The sequence below is a fragment of the Poecilia latipinna genome, unplaced genomic scaffold, assembly GCF_001443285.1.
Source record: "Poecilia latipinna isolate Pla-1442-1.1 unplaced genomic scaffold, P_latipinna-1.0 Scaffold238, whole genome shotgun sequence".
In the NCBI taxonomy this organism is placed as follows: Eukaryota; Metazoa; Chordata; class Actinopteri; order Cyprinodontiformes; family Poeciliidae; genus Poecilia; species Poecilia latipinna.
Window position 1 is genome coordinate 164,472 of NW_015112854.1, and position 27,247 is coordinate 191,718.

Consider the following 27,247-nt stretch of genomic DNA (forward strand, 5'->3'; position numbering starts at 1 on the left):
AGTAATACAAGAATAAGGTTGTAGTATTATAATAAAGTTGCACAAGAATAAAGAGGAAATGATACAAGAAAAAGTCACATGAATAGTCAAAATATGAGAATAAAGTTGAGATAACACAAAAGTGGTAATATTATGAAAATAGTCAAAAATAATTAGAACAATGTTATTTACAAGAATAAAGTCGAAATAAGACCATAAATCATAACATTATGATTTTGTTCTTGTAATCTTGACCTTATTCTGATTTTATTTAAACTTTATTCCTGTATAATTTTGACCTTATTCTCATAATTAAATTTTTTGTTTTCAAAACCAAAACAGTCGTTTGTGAGGTGGAAGGAAAATAAGATCTGAAAAGTTAATCCATTAATCCTCCTTTACTCTAATACCCCAAAATAAGACATTCTCAATAAATCACCTGAAAACAGAAACGCATTGCAACTTTGAGTTGATTTATTGCATTAAGTACATTAAAGTTTCTGTTTGTGATGTGAAAAACGGGAAAAGAAAACAATATCGTTTCCTCTTGAGGTTTTTAATTTCATAAAATCATTTCTCTCTCCTCTTCCTCTTCCCATCTATCTTTAAGTATCAGTTCACCGATGCTACTAAAGAGAACTTGCCATGAGTCGCCATCTAGCCGAGCAAATAGCTGCACTTTTAGACTAGGCTGCCTATAAAATCATGAACATTTTCTATAAAAAGTGTAATAAAAGTACATTTTATTGCAGGTCTGTCAGACTGCAGTAGTTGGTGCTGAAAGTACTTTAAAAAGCCAGATGGAAGCTTAATGTTTGTGTCAAGGTTATAAAGTTCTGCTCCCCCATTGGACCAACACCATAAATGGATTTCTTTGACTTTTACTGCAAAGTGCTTTGATAGAAATTTAGCTCAGTTGACAATTTGTGACCCTGAAGTATCCGTAGTAAAACTTGATGCTGAATGATTGTTTTTTTGTTTTTTTTTTACTTAAATCGTAAAAATTCAGCAACTAAGAATGATAGACATAATTTTATGAGAATAATGAGATGTGACTAAAAGTAACAGGAACTCTGTCACCAAATTTACATAAAATCATAGAGCCGGGTCAGAAAAAGCTGAGGATCATGGTACATGAAGGTCATCAATTTTCTGCACAGACTTTAAACTTCATACGACTTTCAGATTAGCTTAACCACAAAGCGTACGGAGCTACATGACTGACAAACTGCATCCAAAAACGTCCACAAAACAAAAATGAGAAAGTTTACTGAGGAATAACTTATTCAGAGTCCTGAATTCAATCCAAGGATGAAAGATTGTCCAACATCAGTGTCTGACCTCATGAATGTGGTTCTGTACTGTCTAATTTCTGAAACTTTTCTTCCTAGCTTTTGTGAGCAGATCTTCCATTGGACCCAAGATCCTTTGAGTGAAAGCAGAGCATTGTTCTCAGAAAAGCTGACCTTGAACACTAATTTTAGTGTTAAGTGTGTTGGTCTTATTGAATTAGAGAAAATTTATTTGGCTTAAAGATCATTTAAGTAATTTAAAACTAGTTTTTTTCTGAGCCAGTAAATTGGAAATAAGCAGAAGCACTTCAAAAAACACAAAGTCTTACCAAGTAGTTTTGGTTTGGCTTCTACTGCAAATATCTCAATACACTTAAAATTAGACAGAAATATTTTTTAAGTCAATAATCCCTTAATATTGATGGAAAATTCCGAGTTCCATTGGTAGAATATTCCACTTCTCGTTGCCTAGCAACCCCAGCCAAGCCCAGCCTGTCACCTAGCAACCCCAGCCAAGCCCAGCCTGTCACCTAGCAACCCCAGTCATGCCCAGGCTCTCACCTAGCAACCCCAGCCAAGCCCAGCCTGTCACCTAGCAACCCCAGCCAAGCCCAGCCTGTCACCTATCACAGCCAAGCCCAGCCCGTCACCTAGCAACCCCAGCCAAGCCCAGCCTGTCACCTAGCAACCCCAGTCATGCCCAGGCTGTCACCTAGCAACCCAGTTCTAGTTCCATTGGCAGATTATTTCACTTATAACATGAGGAAATTTCTTGTTAAAAGTAAATTTATCTGCCAGTGGAACTAGTAGCTACTTTTTCATCAACATTATTATTATTGACATAAAACAAGCTCCTGTATTTCATTGACAATTTACTTTTAAGTTATTTTTGTCTAATTTCAAGTGCACTAGAAACGAGACCAGAAATAACTGGTAAAATTTTGTGTATTTGCATAAAGAAAATGTAATCATCTAAAAAAAAAAATTATGATACACACAAGAGAATTCACTTTAAATGATTGAATCTCTTGTTTCCACAAATATTTTTATGTTGTGGCATCTCAGTCAAGGCACACATATGCACCCTGACCAGGTTTCTGACAGTAAAATGTATTTTTAGTTTTGAAATCTTAACAAAAAGCAGGTAACTCAAAAAGTTATTAAAAGACAGAATTAGAGATATTCATGGGGTGCCAGCTTTGTAGAGCGAAAAAAGGGTTTCTTCTTTCTTACAAGTTGAATGAACCTGTGCTTCAGATATTTCCCGATGTGTGCCTTTTATCTTCTCGTGTTTCCCCTGTCTCCGTCCGCCTCCCTCCTCCTGTATCTGTCTTATCCTCCGCTTGTGCCTATGATCTCTGCAAATCAGTGTGGCTGAGCCGCGGCAGCACAGACAGCGCTGTTGTCTGCCTGTGAGCCGACCTCATGCATAATGCATGACGTTTAGGCTCCCCGTTGACCCGAGTCCAAACAGCCCACAATACTCGCACAGATAGACCCCAGGAAGAAGATGTTTAACTAAAAATGAAAACAAACTGATTTAAGATTCATCAAGACACTCCTGTAAACAAAGCAACCGAGATATGATCTTCATCCGACGTCTCTTGGAAGACAACAAAAGCACGATTTGCGACGTTCCTGGGACTTTGAAGTCAGCACGGTAATTTGCAGGACAGATAAGAGGTTTATTAGTGAAAGTCTGAAATGAACAAAGAGTAAGACGGCAGAAAAAAGGTCAAACTTTCAGACCTGCAGACTTTGTGGGGAGAGAAGGGAAACCTTGATGTGTATTGTTTTATCTCCTGGAAGGTTTTTCTGATTGGCAGGAAAAAAAGGAAAACAACCCGTTTTGATTCCCGTGTTCCTCCTCCTACTCCTCCCCCTCCTGCTGGCCTTCGCTTCAAACAAAATGTTCCTCTACCCAACTTTACCCAACATCTCTGCAGCTGACTCACAACCGCTTCATTCTTTTTATGGAAGCCGGAAATTTGCTACAGCACTCCAGGTTGGAACCATTTCTAATCACTTCTTTATTTTTCATGTTACCTAAAAACATCTCCATTTTTAGAGTGCAGATTCCACTTTATCCAAAACCTCTACCAAACAAACGGCTACTCCTTTTGCAAGCGTTTTTTAAAAACAGTCACATGACAGGAGAGCTGCTCATCAGATCATCTGCTTCCTCCATCTGCTCCTAAAATACGGACAGAAAGGTTCGTGTGGTGATCATTTCGAACTCCGTCGCTGCCAACCAGCTGCTGGTCTGCTAGCACGATTTGTCAACTCACATTTATTTTGGTTTAATATACCATATCAGAAGCAATAAAGAAATCAGATAGCAACTTCTCACTGAAAAGATAAGGTTAACACAGATGATGTAGTTGGTCGAATCGAGATAAAGCAACGTTGGCGCACACTGTATCAATTATCTTTGAACCATCATCACTGGGCTCTATGTGGCCTCAGCAAAGCAGCAGCATCCGCCTCAGGGGAAATGTTATCTACGACACCATGAACTGGAAAAGATAAATCCAAACTATATAATCCACCTGAGAGGAAGCAGCAGGCTCTACGGCTTGGCAGCAGCTGATAATTATCATCTAACGCCTTCCTAAGACTCAAACCTCGGAGCAGAAAGTTCCTTTTTATGAAATTACATCCGTGGTGGTGTTAACTAGCAGCAGATGACCGTTTCTACCTGGTTGAGAGAATGAATGGCCATTCACAAGACTTTATGAAGATTTATGTGGAATATATGAAAGGTAAGTCATCATTTGTATGGTTATCATTTTTAAACATACAAAATTTGGCTTCTAAAAAAAAATACAACTATGCAAGAATATTTTCCTGAAAGCCGCTATAATAAATACCTAAATTATTCATATTTTTGGCAGATTTAAATATGGGTTCAGTTTTTTTTATGTCAGTTGTAATTAAAATGTCATGGCAAAAGGATTTGGTTTTTCACTAAAGACTTTAAAAAAATAAAAAAACAAGAAAAAAAGTTTGCAAAATGAAAAACAAAATAAAATAATTTTTTGCAGTTTTAACTATTTTTTTCTTTTGAACAAAATTTATGGCCCCAGTTTAGCTCCATACTTAACTCTTCAGCTTGATATATTTCTCAAAACATCAAACCATTTGGCAAAAGGAGTAAATATTTGAGATTTTTTATGTCAATTGTAATTAAAATGGTTAATCTTATGGCGTCTTTTTATTGCTAGCATGCTTTTTTCAAGTTTTCATTGTTTTTTTTCTCAAAAAGAAAGAGTTGAAACTGAAAAATGTGTTTAAAGAAGGTTTGAAAGTGAAAAAAAGATGGGAAACACAAAAAGATTTGAAATAGAAAAAAAATCAATGAATTATTTTCAGTTTCTTTTGAACAAACTTTATGACCCCAATGTTGCTCCATAAATAGCTCTTTGTCTTGGTATTTAGTCTGAATTTAGCACCATTAATGCAGGCAAAGCATCAAGTTGTTTGCAGTTTTGTTGGGAACCAGTGAGACAAACTGCTGGTGTTTTTACAGAGAAAGTTTTTCCACTCTTTGATCTTTCTTGTAACACGACGTTATTCTTACAGTAGAAACACACAGGTTCACTGGTGTTGTTCAATAAACTGACATACCTCACTCTGATTCTCTGACACCAAAGAGAAAACACAAAGCTGACCACAAATTATGGATGGAAAGCCGTTTATGAAGCCCACCTGGCCTTTTACACTACAACATTGTGGATGACAACATAATTTACATCAATTTGTTTGTTTTTGCATTAACATATGTTTTTTCTCCCCACGTCATGTGCGCTAATGTAGCCTCACACCAAAACAGATGCTGTATTTCAGATTTTGCACGAATAACAAGCCAGATGGCTCTTCTCTTTTAGCCCCAAGGAAGCAGCACTCCATGAGTGTAAGAACTTAAAAATTTGATTCATAAAGGAGAGGATTTCCTCTGCATCAGTTTGCCAGGTGCAAGAGTTTGTATATGTGCAGAGACCTTCTAGGTGATGAGGACTCTAATAACTTAACGGCTAAAATCAGATGCAACCCAAGCCAGACCGAGAGCCATTTAACTAAATGACACAATCCGTTTTAATTAAAAGTAAGTATAAGTGTGCATTAATGACCAAAGCCAGGGAAGCAATTTAAATGTCAAAAGAAGATATGGATCTTAATCATATGTGGATACTTGCAATTATAGAAGAGAATTTACTGTCAAAAGTCCAACTCTCTAATGATTTCTTATCACGGTGATTAAAAAAATATGTCTTAATTGATGACATATATGAAAAATCTGCAAAACATTTTCTGCACTTCCAGTTAGAGACGCTGGTAAAAGTTAAACATTGAGTCATATCCTTCAAGGACTTCTGCTTATTTAAAATTTTTCATACCTTTTACAGATTTCATAAAAAATTGTTTTACTCATATTAAAACTAATTAAGACCTTAATCCCGCCCCTAATTCCAACCCTCCTTCGAACAATCATTCAGTTTCAGTATCATCGCTTGTTTTACCTTTTTACCTATTTTTAGTGTTTATATGTTTTTTTCCCCTCTGTTAAAGTTAAGATGCTAGTCCTAATCTAAAGGGTAACTTAAGGTTAGCAAGCTTTAGCTTCTTAGTTCATTTTAGCTCATGAGTTTAAGTGACCTATTAACTTTGCTCTGCGCCAATTTTTAATTATCTTTTGTTGGGATGTTGTGAAGCGGCCGGGATGAGGCTCAGTGCCTCCAAATGCGAGGCCATGGTCTTCAGCCGGAAAAGGGTAGAGTGCCTTCTCCGGGTCAGGGGGGTTGTCCTGCCTCAAGTGGAGGAGTTTAAGTATCTGGGGATCTTGTTCACGAATGAGGGAAGAAGGGAGCGGGAGATCGACAGGCGGATTGGGGCAGCGTCTGCCGTAAAGCCGGCGTTGTACCGGTCCATCATGGTGACGAGAGAGCTGAGTCAAAAAGTGAAGCTCTCGATCTACCGGTCGATCTACGTTCCCACCCTCATCTATGGTCATGAGCTTTGGGTCATGACCGAAAGAACGAGATCACGGATACAAGCGGCCGAAATGGGTTTCCTCCGCAGGGTGGCTGGGCTCTCCCTTAGAGAGAGAAGCTCGGTCATCCAGGAGGGACTCAGAGTAGAGCCGCTGCTCCTCCACGTCGAGAGGAGCCAATTGAGGCTCGGGCATCTGGTAAGGATGCCTCCTGGACGCCTCCCTGGTGAGGTGTTCCGGGCACGTCCCACCGGGAGGAGGCCTCGGGGAAGACCCAGGACACGCTGGATGGACTATGTCTCTCGGCTGGCCTGGGAACGCCTTGGGATCCCCCGGAGGTGCTGGAAGAAGTGGCTGGGGAGAGGGAAGTCTGGGCCTCCCTTCTGAAGCTGCTGCCCCCACGACCCGACCCCGGATAAGCGGAAGAAGATGGATGGATGGATGGATGTCATTTTCTCTGGTATACTGTTAAATTTGTATTATATGTGAGATTTGTGTTTGAGTACTTCCCCCCATGATTTGTCAAAACTACTTGCCTGTCCGGAGAATTGGACTGACACAGAGCGTTTTAAGGACGTGGAGATGAAATGTGTTGCTAATAGAATATGAAATGAAGTAAAAATGGCTTTGAATGAATTCGTCCTTGAGAGCAAATTTAAGAAGGCATAAAAATATTAAGCACTGGAGATGGATGATATCCTGAACCCTGTGCCAAAGAATTGGTCAAAGGGGGAAAAATACCAAACTGAGTTTTCACTCTGGGATAATTTAGAGGTATTGCTGAATACTACAAAAGATTTGGAATATAAAAAGGTAAATTATCATCAAAGATGCTGAAGGAGGAAAATATGAATGATGGCTTCTTACAGATGATAACTTACCTGTGGTGACTGAACCTCTGACATTGCTGTTGAACTTGATGGATAATATTAATCATATTTTAGGCTCTAAGGCTCCACAATATGGAAATAAGCCTTTTCCAGCTCACTTCAGGTTGAGAGGAAAATTATGGCTCCCCATCAACCTGATTATACAGTATTGATGTTTCTGCCACTAAAATACTCTTAGGTTCATGAGACGTTTGATGCTGAGGAAAAGCAAACATGGAAAGGAGTGGATGCTGGACGATACGGCTGGAACACAATCAGTTTGATATCAATAATTATTTATCAGTTTTTTGTTTTAAATATCTTAAACTGGTGGCGAGAGCCTTTCTGTCCCATCCATGGTTTTTACTCCACTACATTGTTTGTTGTTTTTAAGCACGGTGGTTACCTAGCAACAGCCTGATTGTTGCTAGGTAACCACGGAGCGACTGAGTTGGTTGATGCAACTAACTTAGCTTAGCCTTGATGACCTAAATCCTTTCCTGTGCGGTTCTGGATTGGAGTTTGTCGAAATTATTGAATATTCCGTCAAATATCTGTTGATATTGATCATGTGTCTGTTTCGGTATGTAATTAATATTGGTATTAATTTACTGACCAGCCCTAACATACGGTTGACCAAATTCTAGCCTGTGTGGTTTGTTACTGGAAGTGGAAATATGAGATGAGATGATCATCCTCAGCTGGAAACACGAGGCGGTTCAGAGCATCGAGGATTTTCTTTTCTCTTGCGTTCCGTCGCAATAATGTACTGATCAGTTTCTGCGTCATAACTGAATATTGGAAGTCTTTCTTACGATGGCCACTGTACTTCCTGCTGTAAAGTTTTCTTAAGGTTTTTCCATGTTTTTACCCATTTGTGAAGTTTCACATCCTTTTCTTTCGGATAGAAATGCCTTACAAACCTACGTGCAAAATGCAAAAGCAAAACTTGTCAAACATGGGCTTTTCATCTCTGTCCATAAGAAGAACCGAAAGAAAAATGTTTGGACTATTTCTGAGTTATTTCCACCGGGTAATGAAGTAATCTGGCAGGTTTTGATTGTGTCGTTTTTGTGTTGGTTAATAAAGGGCGCATACCTTCAGGTGCGGTTCCATCTCAACCTTATACAAACAGACATAAACATGCAATGAATAAATCCATCCTCAATCAGCTTTTTGCACCAAAGAGTTAAGAATAATAAACCCGTTTTCACTGAGGCTCTTTAAATGTGTATTTCTTTGAAATTTTAAATTGACATTTATGATTGTATACAAAATAGACCAGGGTGTATTTGCTTATTGCAAAGAAACGCTCGGGATCATCCAATCAAGCGCCTGCGGCGTTGTGGTGAATAAACAAATGTAAATCACAAAACATCAAGTTCAGATTGCCAACAATCGCCTGGTTTTAGTCATTTTATCATCAATGTATAAAGATGATCACATTTTCACACCTTCTGCCATGAAAGAAGGAGCTGCTTTTTCTCACTTACCATCTTGTAGCAAATCTCATGATCTTTGCAGATGGTAACCCTCTTTCTTGGGAAAACCCTTATTTGACAGAGGAGGGATGTGAAATAAGCCAGTGTGAGTCCAAATACTTATGTAACAACTTTCTGAGGCGTTCTCAGATTTTTCTCCTCCGCGGAGCTTTACGGAGCAAAGCAGCCCGACTGTTAGCGGATTATGCAACTTGATAGTGGAATTAAGAGTTTTGTGTTGCAGCTGAAATGTTAGGTTTGAACAGCAGAGAGAAAATTTACAAAGAGTGATGAGGATTAAGCCGATCTGATGCACAGACGATGCACATTTTGCAAAATGGTTTCCTTTTTCTCTAACATGATAAAATACACCTGATATTATCCAACTTCTAAATCTTTTCCGACCTGCTCCACATTTTAACCTCGTTGGTAAGGCCACGGTAAATTCACCGGATGGGTTTGCTTCAGATTCAGGTCACGACTTTAACAGCGATTCCTGCCTCCTGAGTTTCACACAACAGCTGAATCCTGTGTGATCATATTTGCACCACTCACATTTTTGCGTTTTATTTTAATTTCATGACGGATCGAGAATTGGATGAAAAATGATGCATTGTTTGCAATATTTATTATTTATTAAAATCTGAAAATTTAGGCCAAAATCGTTGAGGTCGACCCTCTTTTTCCACTTCTTTTTCTTATTTTTATTTGGAAAGAAAAATGAAAACCATGCATAATTATTTCCTCTTCTCCATTATTTATTCATTTTATTGGTCTAAATGTCACAAAGTCCAAATAATAAATAAATCACAATAACAAATTTTGTTGGATGATAAATTGTCCCAGATGTTGTTGTGATAATATTATTTTCAGACCATTTTCAAGTAATATTTTGTAGTAAAACAATGATAAATTAAAACTAGAAGACATTTTAAATGTCCAAAATAAACAAAATGCCAGAAAAAAACAAATAAAATTAATTATAAAGTCTCTGTAAATAAATTATGCTTTGTGACTGTTAATGCATAAATGCGAATTTTAATTATGTTAATTACACAAGATGCTTTTTTTCCCTAAGTTACAGAAATTCAAGCGTGAACTTTAATTCACCCTTTCATATTCAACATCGTGTTGAGGTTGAGATGATGACCCACTGAAAAATATATGTTCTTCTCACTCAGGTTTACTGAAAGGATGATCATAAATAATGAAAAAAATAAAAAAGCCTTTTTAGGTTTGTAAAAGAAAGGAAGCTAAAAGACGGTACAAGTTACTTACTGAACTTCAGAGAAATGGTTTTTCTTTACAATACGGCGTTTGTCAATAAAACGTGGATCATCTATGTATCAGTATTTCATCCAACAAGGCAGCTGAAGGCTCTCCAGCCCACAGGGTGAAATTATGTTTAAAAGTTTTGTTTTTTTGGCATCGGTAATATTTTATTTAACTCAACATAAAATGTTCCCAGTTAGAAGGTTTTTTTGATACAGGAAAAAAAAAGGAAAAATGAGACAATATGGTTAATTAAAAAAAAAAAGTCATCCTGATGCAATGTGGTGAATTTCACACCCTTGATTCCAAAATACCTGCACTATTCAAACCAGAACCGCATCAGAAATTATCCACAACAACAAAGAAATCAGTTTAAATTCCTCAAATTTAGCCAAAATGAAAACTTTGACTGTACCAGAAACTGCAGCTTTGGTTCAACTCAATCACATTTACAATAAAATACAAACATATTTTTTTTTAAACCAGTTCATCAGTGCATAAAGAAAGTCAATAATGCATTGATTTAATTGGACATAAGAGGAAATAAAACTGAATAAAAGCTCAACATCATGTGAGAAAACTTTGTGTTTCTGTAAAGTTGTTGATTTGTGTAAAATGTAGTGAGACAAATGCAAATATGACTGAAAAGAAGGAATTTAAAGTTGACAAAAAAATGCAATAATATGGATTTTATAGCATCTCTGGACATTTAGTTGTCTTTTATAATAAAAAAAATATTAAAATCCCAACACTTGTCTTTATTTTTCTCCAAAGAAAAGATTTTGAATCGATTCATTCGTGTTGTTTTGCCTACTTAGTTTCATAAAGTGCAAACGGCTTTGATGTGTTGGCAAAATTAGAAACAGGACAGAAAAAAGGGAATAATTAACCCTGCCAAAGTCTGTGTTATTTTAAAATTCCTCTAATTTAAATGATTAGAGCAGCTTCACTGGGCTGGTTGACCTCACAGGAACGTCTGGAACGATTTGTTTTCAGAAATTGTTAAAAAACAAAACAGTAATTTCTGTTCAGAGCTAAATATGTCAAATATAATGCATCTTTCACAACTCAGCTCAGGTTTTAACATTCATCTGTTAAAACTGTTATGCAAATATAAAGAGCTTGGAAATGTCTTAATTTGTTTTAGAGAATTTTAGTACCAATGTTATTTTTGATGAATATTTTCAATCTTCATATTGATGTTGAGCATATTTTTTTTTTAGCAGGTGCTCTGCAAAAAGTTCAGTCAGAAAATCACTTTCCCCTTATCTTTGAAAGTCTTTCCAAGAACAAATAAAACATGTTTTAAACTCTATTTAACTTAATTTGAACTCAAGGTTGCACCTTTACTTTGGCACAAGAGGAGAAGATAATTGGACCAGACCAAAACCAAACATTTTATTTATCGGTTGTGATGTTTTGTGTGCGTTTCTTCATATCTAACCTTTTAACAAAACAACATTTTGAAGCAAAAAGGTAACAGAAAAAAGGTGAATATCAGAAGATGGTGGATTGAACCACGGAATTCACATTTTATTACAATTCTGATGTTGAAACTAAAGACAAGAGACGAAAGGATTCAAACCTCAGGCTTCCAAAAATAATAGATTGTCTGTGAATTGTTACATCCAGCCTGTCAATTAAAAATGGTCAAATAATTTCATCTCCCAGACATCTTCACATTTTCCTTCAACATTTAATAACAATTTTAAGACATATAGTCATAAAAAATCTGAGGTAAGATGAAGCTTTAATTAATAAAACGCCTGATGTTGAAGGTCATATTCTAGCATCTTTTAGAGTAAGCCAGAAATAACCTTTATAATTCAGGTACACCAGAAGAAAAGTCAGACAAACTGAAATTATATAGATTCACAACAACAAGAAAAGAGACAAAATAAAATACAGCTTTGAAAGAATAATATTATGTTTTCAACCTATGGACTCCCTGCATGTTATTGCTTTTAATAACATGGTAACATGACGCTGGAGGCCAAAAAGACGATTCTTTTACATGCTGCCGCAGTAAAACGATTCCGTGAACTAAATGAAACCTGCAGATGAAGGTATCATTGATTTAGCACCACCTGCCACAGGAAAGTGAAAAACATCGCAGAAAAACCATTAGAGAACAAATCAAAACCGCTGTTGTTCTCGCTCTCTGTGTCGGCTACGCTACATGCAGGCCGTTGCCATAGCAACTGACGACAACGCCACTTTATGCATCAGGTTTCAACACCAAAAAACACTCAGACATTTCCCACACACAGGACAGAGCATTCAGTCCGTCAGTTTTATCCTTTTAGGCTTGATGCTTACTTTTTGAAGTGATCGGTGTGGTAGATTAGCTACTGCTGCTATTAGCTACTGCTGCTATTAGCTACTGCTGCTATTAGCTAAGCTAGCACAACGGCGACTGATTAGCTAATTCAAACACTGAGACGTCAGAGTTGTGTGGGTCACTTTATTTTTATAACATCACATCTAGATGTTAAAGTTGTCAAGTACTTCCCTCAGCCTTGCTGTTATTTTTTTAAAGCAGCAGTTGTGTTGTGGTTCTGAGAAATCTGGACCTATTCGTCCGACCCTAACCTCTAACTTTGAGGCGTTTTTTATGGTTTTTCCTTTGACTTGCTTTGTTAAAACCCAGGACAAAATTTAAATAAAGTTTAAAGGTGTAGAAAAAAATACTTTTTGTAAAATTTCTCCATGAACAAATGTGTGCAGTGTTTCCTAAATAAATGCAAAAATCAAATGCAAATCAAAGCAAAGTCCTTTTACTGTATAGTTGAGATTGATTTAAATCTAAAGTATTGATATTACCAACTTGGTATCAATATTTTTGGATTGATCCATTCGTCCACCTTTACTGCAAATGGCAAAAAGCAGAGGAACTTAACTTTTTTCATATTCTATTTGTCAGTCCTGACATAGTGACAGTTTTAACAAATATGTAAAAAAATAAACTTTTGTAAGAGTTACTTACTGCAGCTTTAATGAAACAAGGACTGAAAGTGACAACTGGAGCTTTTCTGGTCACTCTGGCTCCATCTTTCTATAGAATATTTGTTTCATATGAAGCAGAGAACTTACAGTAGCTGTGCTAATGAGGGGAAAGATGCTATCTTCACACAGCTAAGCTCAGACTTCATGCGCCTTCAGCTATTTTCAGGGTGAGTGAAGCTTGTTTTCATCCAACTCCATTATTTCGCTCTCGCTCGAGCACGGATTCACTTTTAAATCGCTAACACGCACTGGGCTTGTTTACTCCCATGTTTTGACTACGAGTCGCCGTCCTTGGTACCAGATGGTGAAGGTATTAGTGTTGCTCCACGGAGCTGCGGCTGCTCAGGCAACGTGTGTTTTTATACCAGAGACGGGCTTCTCTCTGAATTCATCTGAACGCCCGGCAGCTGAACAGCTTTGTGCACCTTGTTGCTCATTGGCTGTACTGAGTTTGACCCCCAGGTTGAAATGGGATTTGTTAAAAATGGTGTTGGAGATGACGGCGCTTTTTATGACTCAGCCTTGACTCTGTTGACCAAAAAGCAATGAAGTCAGACTGCTGTTCACTGGGCAGTGGGTGGTGGAGACTGTTTAATGCTAAAAAAGACAGCATAAAGCCACAACAGAGCTTTTTAGCTGGAAGAATGTAAAGCTGCAGAGAAATACTGTAAGAAGTGTAAATTAAGCCGTGTGGGTGGTAAACTCCAGCTGTACTTAGCTAAATTCATTCATATCTAAAGTCATACTTTACCTGATTTTGTTGAGAAAAAAAATATAGACCAATGTTATTTTAGTTACAGAAGATTTTTCTCTTGCGTCAAGAACAAAATAACATATTTGTCATATTAGCCGCCTGCTGTCGATTCAAAATAAGGAATAAAGTGCTCTCAAAAAAGAATAAATCATACTATTCTTTCAGTTTTTAACCCTTTTTTTTCTGTGTGCAGTCACACACTGATCCTACATGAGTTTTTATGACATTTCTTTTGGTGTGTGGTTTCAGGAACTGACGGTCTGACGGGACAACCTCACTTCGCTGCTGTCCGACCGTGACATCTGCAGCGCTCCTCCTGACCACAGGTGGATTAAATGAAAAATAGAAATAAAACTAATGTGAATTTTCTTATTTTCTTCAGTTTTTAAAAAATATTTTATTTTATTTATATTATTTTTTTTTTATTTTAAAACCAAAACTACCTTCCATTAACAAAACATGTTTATGTATTATTTCATTTCACTTTTCAGATTATTTTTTATCACAAAGAATGCAAAAGAAAAATCCATAATTTTTCTGTGATGGAGAAGCTACACAGATTTGTTAATAATTTGTGTAAATAATTACCAGTTTAGATGTACGCATAACAATAAAACTTACGTGAAATATGAAAACAATGCGAAATGCAATCTAAAACAAACGGCTGGAGCTGCAGCATTGCTTCGCTGGCATAACTCTGACACAAATTAAAAACAATACTTCATCCAGTTTTGCAAGGACTGCAAAAGAGAGACTCGTTTTAAAAGACTGTTATTTCTAGATAAAAGTAAAAAAAAAAAAAAAAAAAACATGGCACAAAAGAAAAATCTGCAGCTTTTACGAAATGGGCTGCATGTGTAATCTGTTAAAAGAGTTGTTTATGGTCACAAACACTGATTACCCTCCACTGCAGAGGATGAATTTTTAAAGACGGCGCTGGAGCCGGAGGGCAAACACTAACACAAGTGCTTTGACTGTTGTTTACAGAGGCCACAGTAATTACAGCAACCTTCCTTAAAGAAGATGCTCCTTCTATCCATCCATCTGAAGGAGTCACATGGAGGCTGCCTGCTGGAGCTAAACGTGGTTGTATAAAATGCTAAACGGTCTTCTTTTCTATAAAGCCTTTGAAAGTGTATGAAAAATTTATTAGTGCATTTTATCCTAAAAAAGAGAGCATCAATTTTATCAACAAAACCATCTTCCTCTAGGATTTGATATGAATAAATTCCTTTTGTGTGTTTTCATGCCCATCGGCTGTGGCTGTAAAATCATTATCATTATTCTCCTTTTAACTGTGAAATAAATAAAACATGGAATATAGGTGGCACGCAGCCATTTAGAAGCATTTTTCTAATCTTAATCTTTGGGTGAATATGTCTAAAAGCTGCTTCATTACTACTTTTCACATGATTAAAGCTGAAATTGGCCTTCAGGTTTTCAAGAAAAGCTCATATTCATCAGGTAAGCTGTAATTTTACCTTTCAATGTGAATTCTTACCATTTTGCAAAAATTGTAGCTTTGTAGCTGAAAGCAGGAGTGCAGTGCATTTTGGGAAAAATACCAGGTGAGAGGGGATGTTTCCAACAGCCGAGACTTTTCATTTAGGGTCACATCAAGATTACAAATGTTCTCAAACGTTTATCACAAAATGAAATGATAAAACTACCCAATAAGCAGTGGCGGTTGTCAAATCAGGTCAAAGGTCAACCAAGCACTCAGAAATGTTCCCTGAAAATGCAGCTAAACGGATGTTAGAGAAAGTTTTTATGACTGAACCTGTTTCGCTCTGTGATCTCTGGGTTATTTTGCCCTTCTCAGTGTCTGACAGGAGAAGTGGGTCAGATTTTCCCAGTGTTTTGCCTTGAAGGCATGCAGGCAGGTTGAACTGTGGGACAGATTGGTTTTCTCCAAACTAGCAGAAGTTTGTGAAGCTATGTTGTGTGTTTTATTGCAAAGAAATAAGTGTTAAGGAGAAGTATTGTTCTAAAGTTAATTATTTAATGTTTGCAGATTATTTTGTTTATGTTTGTTTGCTTATGTGCTAAAGTCCTTAAGCATTGAAATTCAGTAAATGTTAATATTGATTACAATTTACTGTAATTCACATTATGTCAGCTTAATGTTCTAATTTCATATAAAGGTGGTTCGCCCAGGGCCCCAAACAGGTCAGGACCGCCTCTGCCAATAAGAAACGGTTAAAATTTCAATAAGTATCTGTCTCTGCACTCGATTAGTACTTCTTAAAGCTAAATAATACCGAACATTTCTTCATGCTGATAAAAACTGCTTTGACTTGACTGATAAAATCTCATTTAATCACACAGCTGTTATCTTTAAGTTTCTAATTATGCTGTTGGGACGAGGGGAAAAGTGTGAGCTGTTTATTTCAGGGTCAAGTCAAAAACGCAATCGGTGTATTTTGTATCCATTATTTCACTTCTTCAAACCATGCAAACAACTTCTGAGATGATACCCATCCTTCAGCATGGCTTGCAGAGGCTCTGAATTTAGCTCAAACCTGCGAAAACAGACAAATAGCGATCCGTGGTGCTGCTGGATTCATGGTGATTAGTGAGCTTTTGAGTTGCTCTCTGGAGGAGACATACGGGCTGACAAAAATCCTTTCAATCGACTGCGCAATCTAGTAATATTGATTAAATCACTTAGCCGGAGATGTTATTACTGCGTGACGAGTTAATCCATCTTACACTCGTTCAAATATCTGCTGGTGTTTTGAAGCCGCACAAATGGGCCCATGGCTGCGCTCCAAGCCGCTCATGCAGTTTTTATGGCAATCTGTGAGGCCGTGTTGGGCTCTGTCGCCGCTCCGCAAACCTGTTTCAACACGAGCAGTCTGAGGTGGTTTCAAACCAAGCAGCAGGAAGATAATCTCAAGGATTTCTGCAATTTTTGCATGAAAATAATGAAAGAATCGAAAACATTGCAATCATTTTATTTTATTTCGAGTAGAAATTGTGCAGAAATGTTTAAAAAAAACCACAATGATTTACAGCTAATTTAATGTAAATTTTACATGAATCAATTATCTAAGCTGAATCCCCTCATTAGCATGTAACTCAGATTTTAAGGCAGGAACAAATTATTCATCTTGTTCTGGTTTATTGGATGCAGGGTTGAATTAGGACATCGCTTAGTTATTTTATAACCAAAGTCATGATAAAATGTGTAATTAACCTATTTTAAATCTCTGGAATCAACTAGAGTCGATCAGTTTTAGCACAAAGTTGAGGTTTTGAATTAGCTTTAATTATTCATAATGGCTACATCAACCTTGAATTGGATGTCAGTGAGTGTATGTCTGTGTTGAATCAATGAAAGTGAATTACAAGCTTCAAGTGTAAAGACAAGGTCACCTCTAAGCTAATTAAGGGTGAAGTGATTGGTTTATGGGATTATCCTTGATAAGTGAGGATTTTGGAGGATTTCTAAAACTTTCTTTTGAAAGAAACTAAGTTTAAATACAGACGTTACATTAAGTAGAGTGGAGATTGCCTTCCTGGAAAGGTTTCCCTTTTGTTTCCCTTCTCATAGTGGCTGAAGACATCTTTCAGGTCCTTTTATGACCAAAACAGGAACCTTGGTCAGTTTGGATGCATCATTGTTAGCAAATCAGATTTGTTTCTGTGCAGTTTCGATTAAACCAGGTCTGCCTTTGTGGTTTTCATGGACAGTTTCTCAAGGTTTAACCACAGAGAGAAAAGTGTCCAGTTTGGAAACCTCTCGACTTTTTGCAGATGATGTGATTCTGTTAGTGTCTTCAAGCTTTAGGAGAACATTGGAGAAGGTTTTCAAACAGAAACAGGTGGAAAGTGAGTCTGTGCCTCAAATGGTTCAGATGCAGTTTTACTTCAGAGAGGCAAACTTTCCATTATTCCTGTCTCAATTTGATACAGTAACGACTTCTGCACTTCCTGTTTCTGTGCCCTCTGTCCTTTTTAAACGCAACATGAGCGCTAAGATGCTAACGCCAGCCCTCAGACATGCAGCTGTGCAGATCTGCATGCTAAATGTTTGCTAAATGATGACTAGTTCATGCCAATAGATCAAGTTAAACTTCTTAGCAAGAATAAACGGTACCACTTTATTTGAAGTGGGAACATAACACCAGTCATAAACATGAAGGAGTCTTCACCAATATGTATGAGTGTTGTCATGAAGTGTCATTCATTGACACTTTTAATGAAAAGTTGATTCTTCTAATTTACTTTCTATTCAAAATTTTATAGAACTTTGCATTAAAAGTGTAATTATTGACTAAATAATGCAAAGTTTACACTTTTAATTGACTTTTAATGCAACTTTGCAGTAAAAGCGTCATTATGACATCAAATAAGCTACTAATATTGCTGTCTATTCTATTGTTGTCTACTGGTTACATTTACTTGAGTAACTTTTTTGGGGGAAATGTATAGCATTCTTTACTATTCTTTTACTTGAGTGATATTATGAATTAATGCTACCCTGATATGCAGTTGTACTGCTTGCATAGATTGTTTTTTGTATTTAAAGAAACAGACTTCAGAGATTGGAAACAGATTCTTAGTTCTGCAATATGTGACTAATGTTTATGCTCAAATGAGCGTTTACTGTTCATTTTGTATTAATAAAGATGGATGTTATATTTGAAAGATTACAAAAATGTTTATATATTTACTTTAAATTAAACGCATATTTGCTGTGCCATCCCTTTTCAATTCCTCTGCAGGGAAGTCTAGAAAATTTTAATTTCATCTGCCTCACCTCCTTTTCTACATTAGACTAAAGTTAGGCACAAGAAGTTAAAAAAATCTATTAAATCTCTTTCCATTCAGCTTCTGAAAACCTAATAAGCCTCTGGTATTTCTTAGACTTTTAAGCTGTTTTAATTATAGTCGTTTTGATTATTTTCTTATTATTGAATTAGTGTGTGGATGGTTTAAAGTCACTGAGGTAATGAACAGCAAAAATCAAATCACATCTGGTAAAACAGCTTTAGAGAAAAGATGAACAGTCTAATAAAAGCAACTACTGAATTAACTGGTGAGAAACAAGTAAACAAATGAAAATAGCAAGTAGGTGATAAAACTAATTAAAAGTCAATAAACTCAGAAGTGACAGAAAGTCAGTGGGTTTTTTAAATCATATTTTGCAGCTGCCTCTTTTAAACCCCCTTAAAAATGCTGATAACTTCATATTTTAATCATTTAAACTCCAAAACACACCTGAATATAATAGACACAACAAAAACCATCTTGGTTCTACTGAAGAAACTAATATCTATGGTTTTCCTTAATTATGATCTTCCAGCCAATCAGCACCAAGGAAAGTGAACGGTGCCACCAGATTGGCTGGTTTCCAAACGCAACCAGCCAATCCCATTGTGGCTAGCTATCTTAGCTTCAGAAGCTGCTTTTTATTTCGAATGCTTCAGAAATGCTCCACATTTAAATAATTTGGAGCTACGTTCCAGAATGAATTAAATATGAATATGCAAATATTGAACGGTTGATGTTTGTTAGCCAATAATGTGTTCATTTGAAGTATTAATTCAAAAAAAATTCATTATTTTGTTCTTCAGATTGGATTTGAGAAGTTTTAGAAACATTAAGTCGTTTCATGGAGCTTAACTTCACAAACACAAACAAATTTAACTGACATTTCTCCCGACGATGTTCTTACAGTATCGCCTCATCGCTCAGAAAGCTCCTACGTAAGTTTGGATCTTCACCAGAACGTCTCGTTTCCGGACCAGCAGCAGAGCAGCGCCTATCGTCAGCGCCGGTATCAACACGGACTTCCTGCTGAGCCTCTTGAGCAGCGCCGACAGCGCGGTCGGCTTTGGGGGACGGTGGAGAGTTTGACCCTGGATCAGAGATTCCTGCTCCTCCGGCGTCAGGACAACATGGCTGACTTCAGCCAGAACCTCCAGCGCGGCCCGCTGCCCCGCCTGCACGGCGCCGCTCATGTAGCCGCACCACAGGGTGGCGGTCTCTGTACCGGCCCAGTGGATCCTGCAAAACCAGAAACGTCTTTAAATCGTCACAAAGCATTTTGTCTTTGCTTTTACACTCAAATCAGCACATTTAGAATCGCAGTTACAGGGAGATCTCAATAAATTATAATCACTTTAGTAAATGTGATTATATTTTCAAGCTCGTGGCTTTAGTTAGAATATTCCATCATCCAGTTTCTCAAACTTTTTCATTCTGATAAACACTTCACCCACTAAGCACAACAATAACATCTAAATATATCCAACATGACATGAAAGTATTAGTTTCTTAACTAATTAGAAGTGTTCATGTTTTATAAATGTGACAAAATCGCGAGCAAGTTGAGGGACTTTTGAGTTATTTACAAATTCCAGATATCAAATAAAAATAAAAGTTGTTCTTCACTACATGTGCTGTTAGCATAGTTTTAGGGTTATTTGCAATTTAGAAGCACAATAAAAGAAAAACAGGTTTGACTTTCTGTGGCACCATTAAATATGAGTTCTTTTACCCATTTCTATCAGCTGGATTTATTCGCAGATGCATCATTTTCAATAAAATAAAAACAATAACTGTTGATGTGACCTGGTTTTAAGCCACTTAATTATTTTTAACCACAATCATTTGGTAAGCTAACTTCACAACTTGACCTCAAGTCACGGCAAATAAATGTGGATCAGTACAATTTGAGAAAGACTTCATAAGACCAGTGGAGAAGAGGCCAAATTAATGCACCTTTTTTTTAAAGGCTGAGACTAATTACCATCTGCCGTTTGCAGGTCAATTCCAGAAAATCACACACACACAATTACACCTCAGGCCCGATCTGAATCTCAAATTAACCTACTTTTCAGAAACACAGCAGACAGAAACATTCAACAGTTGTGACACAGAACTGGAACAACTGGAACATTTCCAGCCTGATACGGTCGCTAACTTCGCTCTTTATTAGTTTTGTGTTCAACATGCTCAGCTCATTAGGATGAGCTTGTTCAGTGCAGGAAAGCAGAATATGCTGCTGCTCCTTCTACGTGGCCCTACATGTCGATCGAGAGCTGCAGACATGAACACACTGCTGACAACACATACAGGAAGCAAATTTACAGCATCCTTTATTCAGAAAGAAAAAATGACAAATGTTAAAAGAAGAAGAAGAAATTCATTAAGCAGTTTGTTCTGGTCAGATTAGACAAACCAAAATAGAAAGTTTTGACTTTGTGCCAGAAAATATGTCAGGGAAAACTAATACTGTATAACACCCTGAAGGTGACTCTCCGATGGTGAAGCATGGTGGTGGCCGCAACTTGGTCAGTTTGGATGGATAGATGGATTGAGGTAAATATGGAGGAATTGTGTAAGATAAACTGCTACAGGCTGCTAACAACTTCACAATTATGCACTACTTTGAGTTAGTGGCATAAATTCCCAATAATATCCGTTTGAGAAAAGTAAAATGTGAAACAGGGTCTTAAAGATTTGCAAGATGTCAGTGCATAACCATGAAACAGACATGTATGCGATGCTGCACATTTTGGTATTGATCCAACAAAGTAAATATAGAGCCAGTATTGTTGATACAGATACTGTATCAACAATATGATGTTTTATTATTGAGGTTTCACATAGCATTAAATTTCTGACCTTTGGGTGTTCTTGTGGCTTTTCTTCTGATTTTTTTTTTATCAAACAGGATAGGGACAGAAGTTATAGCCTCCTACAAAATTATTCAAACAGAGTGAAATGATAAATACAACAGAAAAGCAAAATACATTTTTAGGCATTCTAAAAAAAATACTACTGAAGAGCAAAACAAAACCTTTTCAGGGTAGATCTGAGAAATTACAGTAGAAAAATGAAGTAATTTAAGAGGAAAAAGCATCAATTTTACCAAACTAGTTTAGATCCAATACCGATACCGACATGGTATTGATTATATTGATATTTCGAATCGATCTGTCCACCTCTACCATGCAATCACATGCAGTATGAAACATACAGCAGCATGTAACACAAACTGTGCATGTTCCATGTATGTTACCAGCTGGAGATGCTACAAGCAAAACCCACCAAATCAGTTATTATCCACTTCATATGTCCTCTGCTGCTCTGTTACTGCAGAGAAATCTCTTTTCATTTTAATTAATGTGCCACCTATAGGACAATATGCTCCACCTTTACATCCTGTCTTCTTCCTCCTGCCCTCTGGGCAAAAAGGTTCTGAACTTTTTTCAAGTCAGGGTTTTACAAAGAAGGGTGAGCAGCAAGTAATAATCTTATTTTTGCAAGAGCACATCCTCTGTTGTCTTTGAGTAAAATCTGTGAACCATCTTTTCCTGGTTTAAATTGTTGTTGTGCCAAATAGCTGAAATAATACATACTTGCAACCAATTAGTTGGTGACAGAACCCGCTGTGTTCAGCTGGACCATTTGCAACTTGAAATGTTGATTTACTCCTCCAGAAGTTAGATAAATTACTGTTAAAAAGCCGGTTCATGCTAGCAACAGCAGATATACTTGGAGTAAAAACCTGACATTGTCTTATTTTAATATATGTTTAGTGCACAAAGGTTGGAAGTAATAAGTTAAGAAAATCAAATGTTCCATTTAAACTGCTGACAAGGTAAGTTCAGCAAAAGAAACAAAAAATTTTTTTTTGTTTATTTATTCCATTTAAGTTCAGACTGAAGACACTCATGCTGTCTAAACAACCGTCTTCCAGCTGGCAACAAGTTGATGCAATGAGCAGTGATAAAAAGTGATGAGGAAAGGCATCCTGTGGTCGTGGAGAAGATGCTCAAATTATTGGCATAAAGAGGAGAAAACATCTAAGGAAAATGGTCAAACTAGTATAATTGGGTTAAGAACTGACCAACACACTGACAGATAATCAATGAGGAAGAAATGTGGTTGGAAAATGTTTCTGAATGACCAATTATCACTTGAATGTTTTGCGAAACCACATTTTTGAATTTCCCACTCAGCCCCTCCAGACTAGCGGCAGCAGCAATTAGCAGGCACCTGGTGGACCTGCATGTCTCCTGAGATCATCATAGGAACAACTTCTCAGCCCAAAGCTAATAAAAATGATTGTAAACAGCATAATAGAGACGTGTTGTGATGGTCTACTGAGTCTCGGAAAGAGCAGAAGCTTCTTAAAGAGGCAGAGACCAATTTCAAGATGTCAAATCACAAACTCATATTTTTTTTAAGTTATGTTTGGTATATACTGAATTTTTTATAGCGACTGAAGGTAACAGTTTCTTAATTATGATGACAAATACATATTACCACCCATGTATCCTTGTCTATTTACAATAGTCCACTGCTTTGTGTCTATTATTACATAAAATCCCAATGAATATATTGAAGTGTGTGGTTTTAAAGATAAAATCTACATTTCGAAGGCAATGAACACTTTTGAATGGTGATGAATGTCTTTTTTAATAAAAATCTCCATTCATTTCCCTTTCACTTGTGTTTAGGTTAGTTAGTACACATGCAGAAGCCTTTGTCCTTCCTCAAATCTTTTTTGATTACCATCTTTATGATTCATAATGAAGTTCTTTGTTCCTATAACTAAAAGCACAAGCAAAATCAAGTCTGTCGTTATTACTAAAAGAATAAGGACATTTTCTCGTGGCAGCAGGAAGAAATTAAAGAACTGCAGGACCTTCGAGGTCCTTCATGTCAGTGTGTGTTGATAATAAAGCAAAATGGTGAGAAGTTGCCCTTTTCTGTGCATGACTTGGAGTTAATAAAGTGAAAATGTATAAAGCTGTAGACTGTCTGGAACTCCGCAGAACTTTCTGCTCCGATGGTATATAATCAAAGTGTTTCCATGTTTTTGTTGCTGAAATCAATTCTTATTATGATGGCTTTGCCTCGTCCGATTTCCCTTTGAGGTCGGCTCCAGTCAGTCAGAGCCTGTTAAAGTTCTTTGCAGAAAGCACCCGAGTCGAAATGTAGTGGTGATGACTTAATAACCGCAGCGCAAATATTTTCTTCCACCTGTGAAAACACAGCAAACGTTGAAAAGGAAAATCTATCCTCCTGATGGTGAGTGGTTCACATGCCCTGCGGCAGGAACATGCTGCCTCCATCAGCGTGCTGGCAGCCGCGCCTCTGTTGGTTTTCTCACAGATGACTGTTTTCATCATATGCAGATCATTTGCATGCATTCTGTAGTGTATTTTACCTCCTTTCCCAAAACTAGCTGTCGGAGCCAATCCGGCTCTCTCCACACCTGATTGGTCTACGTCAGAGCACAAGTTAGCTTCCCACATGAGCAACTGTTGCAGCGAACTCTGCAGCAGCTGTGCAATGTGTGTTTGTGTATAATCTGAATTTTTTTGCTGCAAATACTCAAGAGGACACCTTCTATTCTTGCTTATGCATCGTCTCTGTAGCCAGAATAAAAAAAGAGGACACTCATTTGATTTATTATTTAAAGGAAAGAGGTAAGGTAAGGGACAAATTAATTCCCATGAGTGCAGACCGACACCAGACCACAAAACTAACCTGTAGTCCGAAAGCCACCCCCACAACGCCTGGCTATGATTAATTTATATTTTCTGAGCAGGGAGTTTGCGGTCTCTGCTGCAAACAGCTTTGCCATCTCGTCTGCGGCGGTGCAGCTGGATGTAAGAGAAAAGCTACAGGAGTACAAAACGGGATCAAGATGAATAAAAACGGAGAGTAGCCATGTAAACAAATGGTCAGTAAGTTGCAGCGAGGATGTTTTTCTAAGCATTTTTACTTCCTAATAGGCCCAACAAGGGACTTCATCAACAGAACACCTTGAACTTTGGGGGAAATGTTAAGAAGCTTTGTTTGCAAGTGTGCTGCTTGTTAAAGTCTTCCACAGGTTACCTGACATCCCCCAAGGACAGAATTATATACATCGTCCATCACACAGCTGTGAAAAATAAATTAATTCATTCTGTATTTAGTCTGAATATGTGATGAGTTGCAGCAACAGACTTTGAGAAATATTTATTTTAGATGAAAAAACAATACAGTAATAATACTGTAGGCTGCTTAATTATTATAAATTTTAATAAAATATCATCACACGAACATCGCCATGTTGTTCATGCTGCAATGAATTGTGGGTAAATGATGCCTAATGGTCCAACTGGACTAATGGCGTCCAGCCAAAACAGCATGAGTAAAGTCATTAAGCCTTTTCAAAATGAACCGGAGCGCATTGAAATCAACGGAAATGTAGGAATCACAAGAGGTTATGAAGATGAGGAGGACCAAACTGAGGAAGTGGACAGAGTTGGCCAAAGGAGCTGGTGTTTGCTGCTGCTGCTGCCTTCAGCTTCATAAACGAAACAATGAATGACACGTACCTCTGGTCGATAAGTCCTTCTGTAGCTCCATGTCTGGTCCGGTCTTCGTTGAGGTGGCAGTAGTGCTGCTGGTACTACTGGTGTACAGATCCATTAGCACTCAAAGATCGTCCAGCGCTCTGGTGGCAGTGGGATTTAGCCACTAAGGTAACGATCACCTGTTGGAGCCTTTGTCAGATTTGCTCGTACAAATGACTCAACGTCTTCTGGAGAGAAATGTTGAGATAAAAAAAATGCAGGTCCTTCGGAAGTTGCGTTGTGCTCTGGTCCAGCTGTGTGATCCATTAAGTATTTCTATAGCCCTGTGTCCGGTCCGGTCTTCATTGGGGCGGCACAGAGCTCCATTTAAAGAGCTTCCACTGCGGTCTGTCTGATGTTTCTCCCAGGATTTTTCACTCCAACGGCAGCGGGGTTTAGGTGCTTTGTAGATAGAAACTGTTGGCACTTCATTTGTTTTTAGCTCATTAAGGGAACGATCACCTGTTAGAGGCTTCGTCAGTTTTCTCATAGAAATGACTTGTTTGAGTCTTCTGGAGAGAAATGTTGAGGGCACAGATCTTTGGAAGTTGTTCGGCTCCGATGTTCTGTCAGACTGCACTCTTCTTCTTTTTGTGTTGGAAGCATCCAGATTCACCTCACTGTTTTTTTTATTTTGTTTTTTTTTATTATAGCCAACAGTGACACAGTGTGGCATTGTCTAAAAATACACCAGTCAAACACAATATGATACACAAAGTCAGGTGAAGTTAGCCTGCCTGTGTTTACTCTGTAGATTCCAGTACAGAATGGATCAAAACTTGTCATCAACCCAGCATGTTTAAAAATGGCGACCTCCATAGGTGAAAAATATAAGCAAAAAAGATACATTTCTGAAGTAATTATGAGTTTTGATGCATCACAAGCAGCAATTTTTTGAATAATAGAAAAATTACTGCATATTTAGGCCAGCATTGGATCCCTTTAAATAAAACTACAGTTTTTAACTCTTGTTTTTTGCTGTAAAGTTAAGGAAGTTGTCTGACCAAAAGGATGTAATTAGGTTTGTTCACTAGAGCCCAGAATGCTAAATTGTGCAGATAAACTGGACACTACTTAATTCACAATACCAGTTTAATTAGTGTCCTTCTTAAGTACAATTCCTTCAGTGCTAAAGAGAAAATGTTTGACTTTTGGACTAAATAATGATGTGCTAATCATTTGGTTTATATTGCCTTTCATATCTGTGTTATAAGCACAGTGTTGTGGAAAAATATATTACAGATAAGCCCAGAATTTGACTAGGCCACTTCCAAACAGGTGTGCTTCGCGTTACTCTCCAGTGGCATAATCCAAGTTCGCTTAGAGTTAAGGTCAAAAACCAGCAGTGGGATTTTCTATGATTGTTGCTTTTTCAGATAATTTAATTCTGTAAATTCATGATTAAATGTGGACATTTCCACTCACTTGGTAAAATGCTGCCTTAGTAAATTCCTCTGCATTGAACTTCCTTACAAGCCGTTTCACCATTTTTGCTTCCCCACAAGCCTGAAAACAAATCATTACCGTTACTCCGTTTAATTGCTTTTACATTTGTTTTGGAGCAAACGTGTTGGCATGAAGAGAATGTGCTGAAAGTGTTTCATGAAAATTGTACAAGGAACTGAATAATTGTCATTCCAGAAGCTGTAAAAGATTTGTGCAACATTTAGCAGCTGTTGCCCGTTCCATGTTTAAGTTTTGTTTAGCTCTTGGCTCAGTGCGTTTCATTTTGTTTGCAGTTCACTTGGGAGACCTCGACTCTTACATTTTTGATGCACTGTAAAGGCCTGCCCATATTTTGGAGCCCGGTGGAGCTCTTGTTCTTGGTATTCGAAGCATAGTGCTGTAACCTTGTAAAGGAAGAATACTGTGAAGACATTTATTTCTAAGCTCGGGTACAATATCTTAGTCTGCAGATGGTGTTTTGATATTAAAGCAGAGATAACTGGAAATGTTCTGTAAGAGGCTCTGGGAAGTTTAAACAGATGAAATATCATGATATGGACAAATGCATGTAAAAATAATGGGTGCAATGTCTAAAATGTGTTACAAATGTCAGATCCAAGATAATAATTCATTTCCAAATACACTTGATTTTATCAAACAAATTTTTAACTCAAAGAAAAACATGCAGAAGAAAAGATTTTGAATGCGATTTATCCTGAGAGATCCAAACCAACTGGCATTTATATAAAAGAGTATTCACTTCAATTATTAAATCATCAATTAACTGTG

The 27,247-nt window shown here is 37.3% G+C and overlaps 1 protein-coding gene and 1 long non-coding RNA gene across 3 annotated transcripts in view; both read right to left on the reverse strand.

The window, feature by feature from the left end:
- Window positions 1-1,670: 1,670 nt before the first annotated feature.
- On the reverse strand, window positions 1,671-2,024 carry LOC106947404 (uncharacterized). The gene is made up of 2 exons (XR_001424977.1): window positions 1,984-2,024; window positions 1,671-1,770 (listed from the first exon to the last, which is right to left on the reverse strand). It is a non-coding gene; the product is annotated as an uncharacterized LOC106947404 (long non-coding RNA).
- A 13,626-nt stretch (window positions 2,025-15,650) lies between these two features.
- LOC106947407 (probable flavin-containing monoamine oxidase A) overlaps window positions 15,651-27,247 on the reverse strand; it is a 71,655-nt gene continuing 60,058 nt past the window's right edge. The window contains exons 12-13 of one of the 2 annotated variants that reach the window (XM_015032394.1): window positions 19,327-19,658; window positions 15,651-16,165 (exon numbers count right to left, since the gene is read on the reverse strand). In XM_015032394.1, the coding sequence (XP_014887880.1) occupies window positions 19,343-19,658 (316 nt within the window). In that variant the 3' untranslated portion in view covers window positions 15,651-16,165; window positions 19,327-19,342. Of the gene's footprint in view, window positions 16,166-19,158; window positions 19,659-27,247 lie in introns of those variants that run through there. The other variant, XM_015032393.1, reaches the window with a different exon arrangement.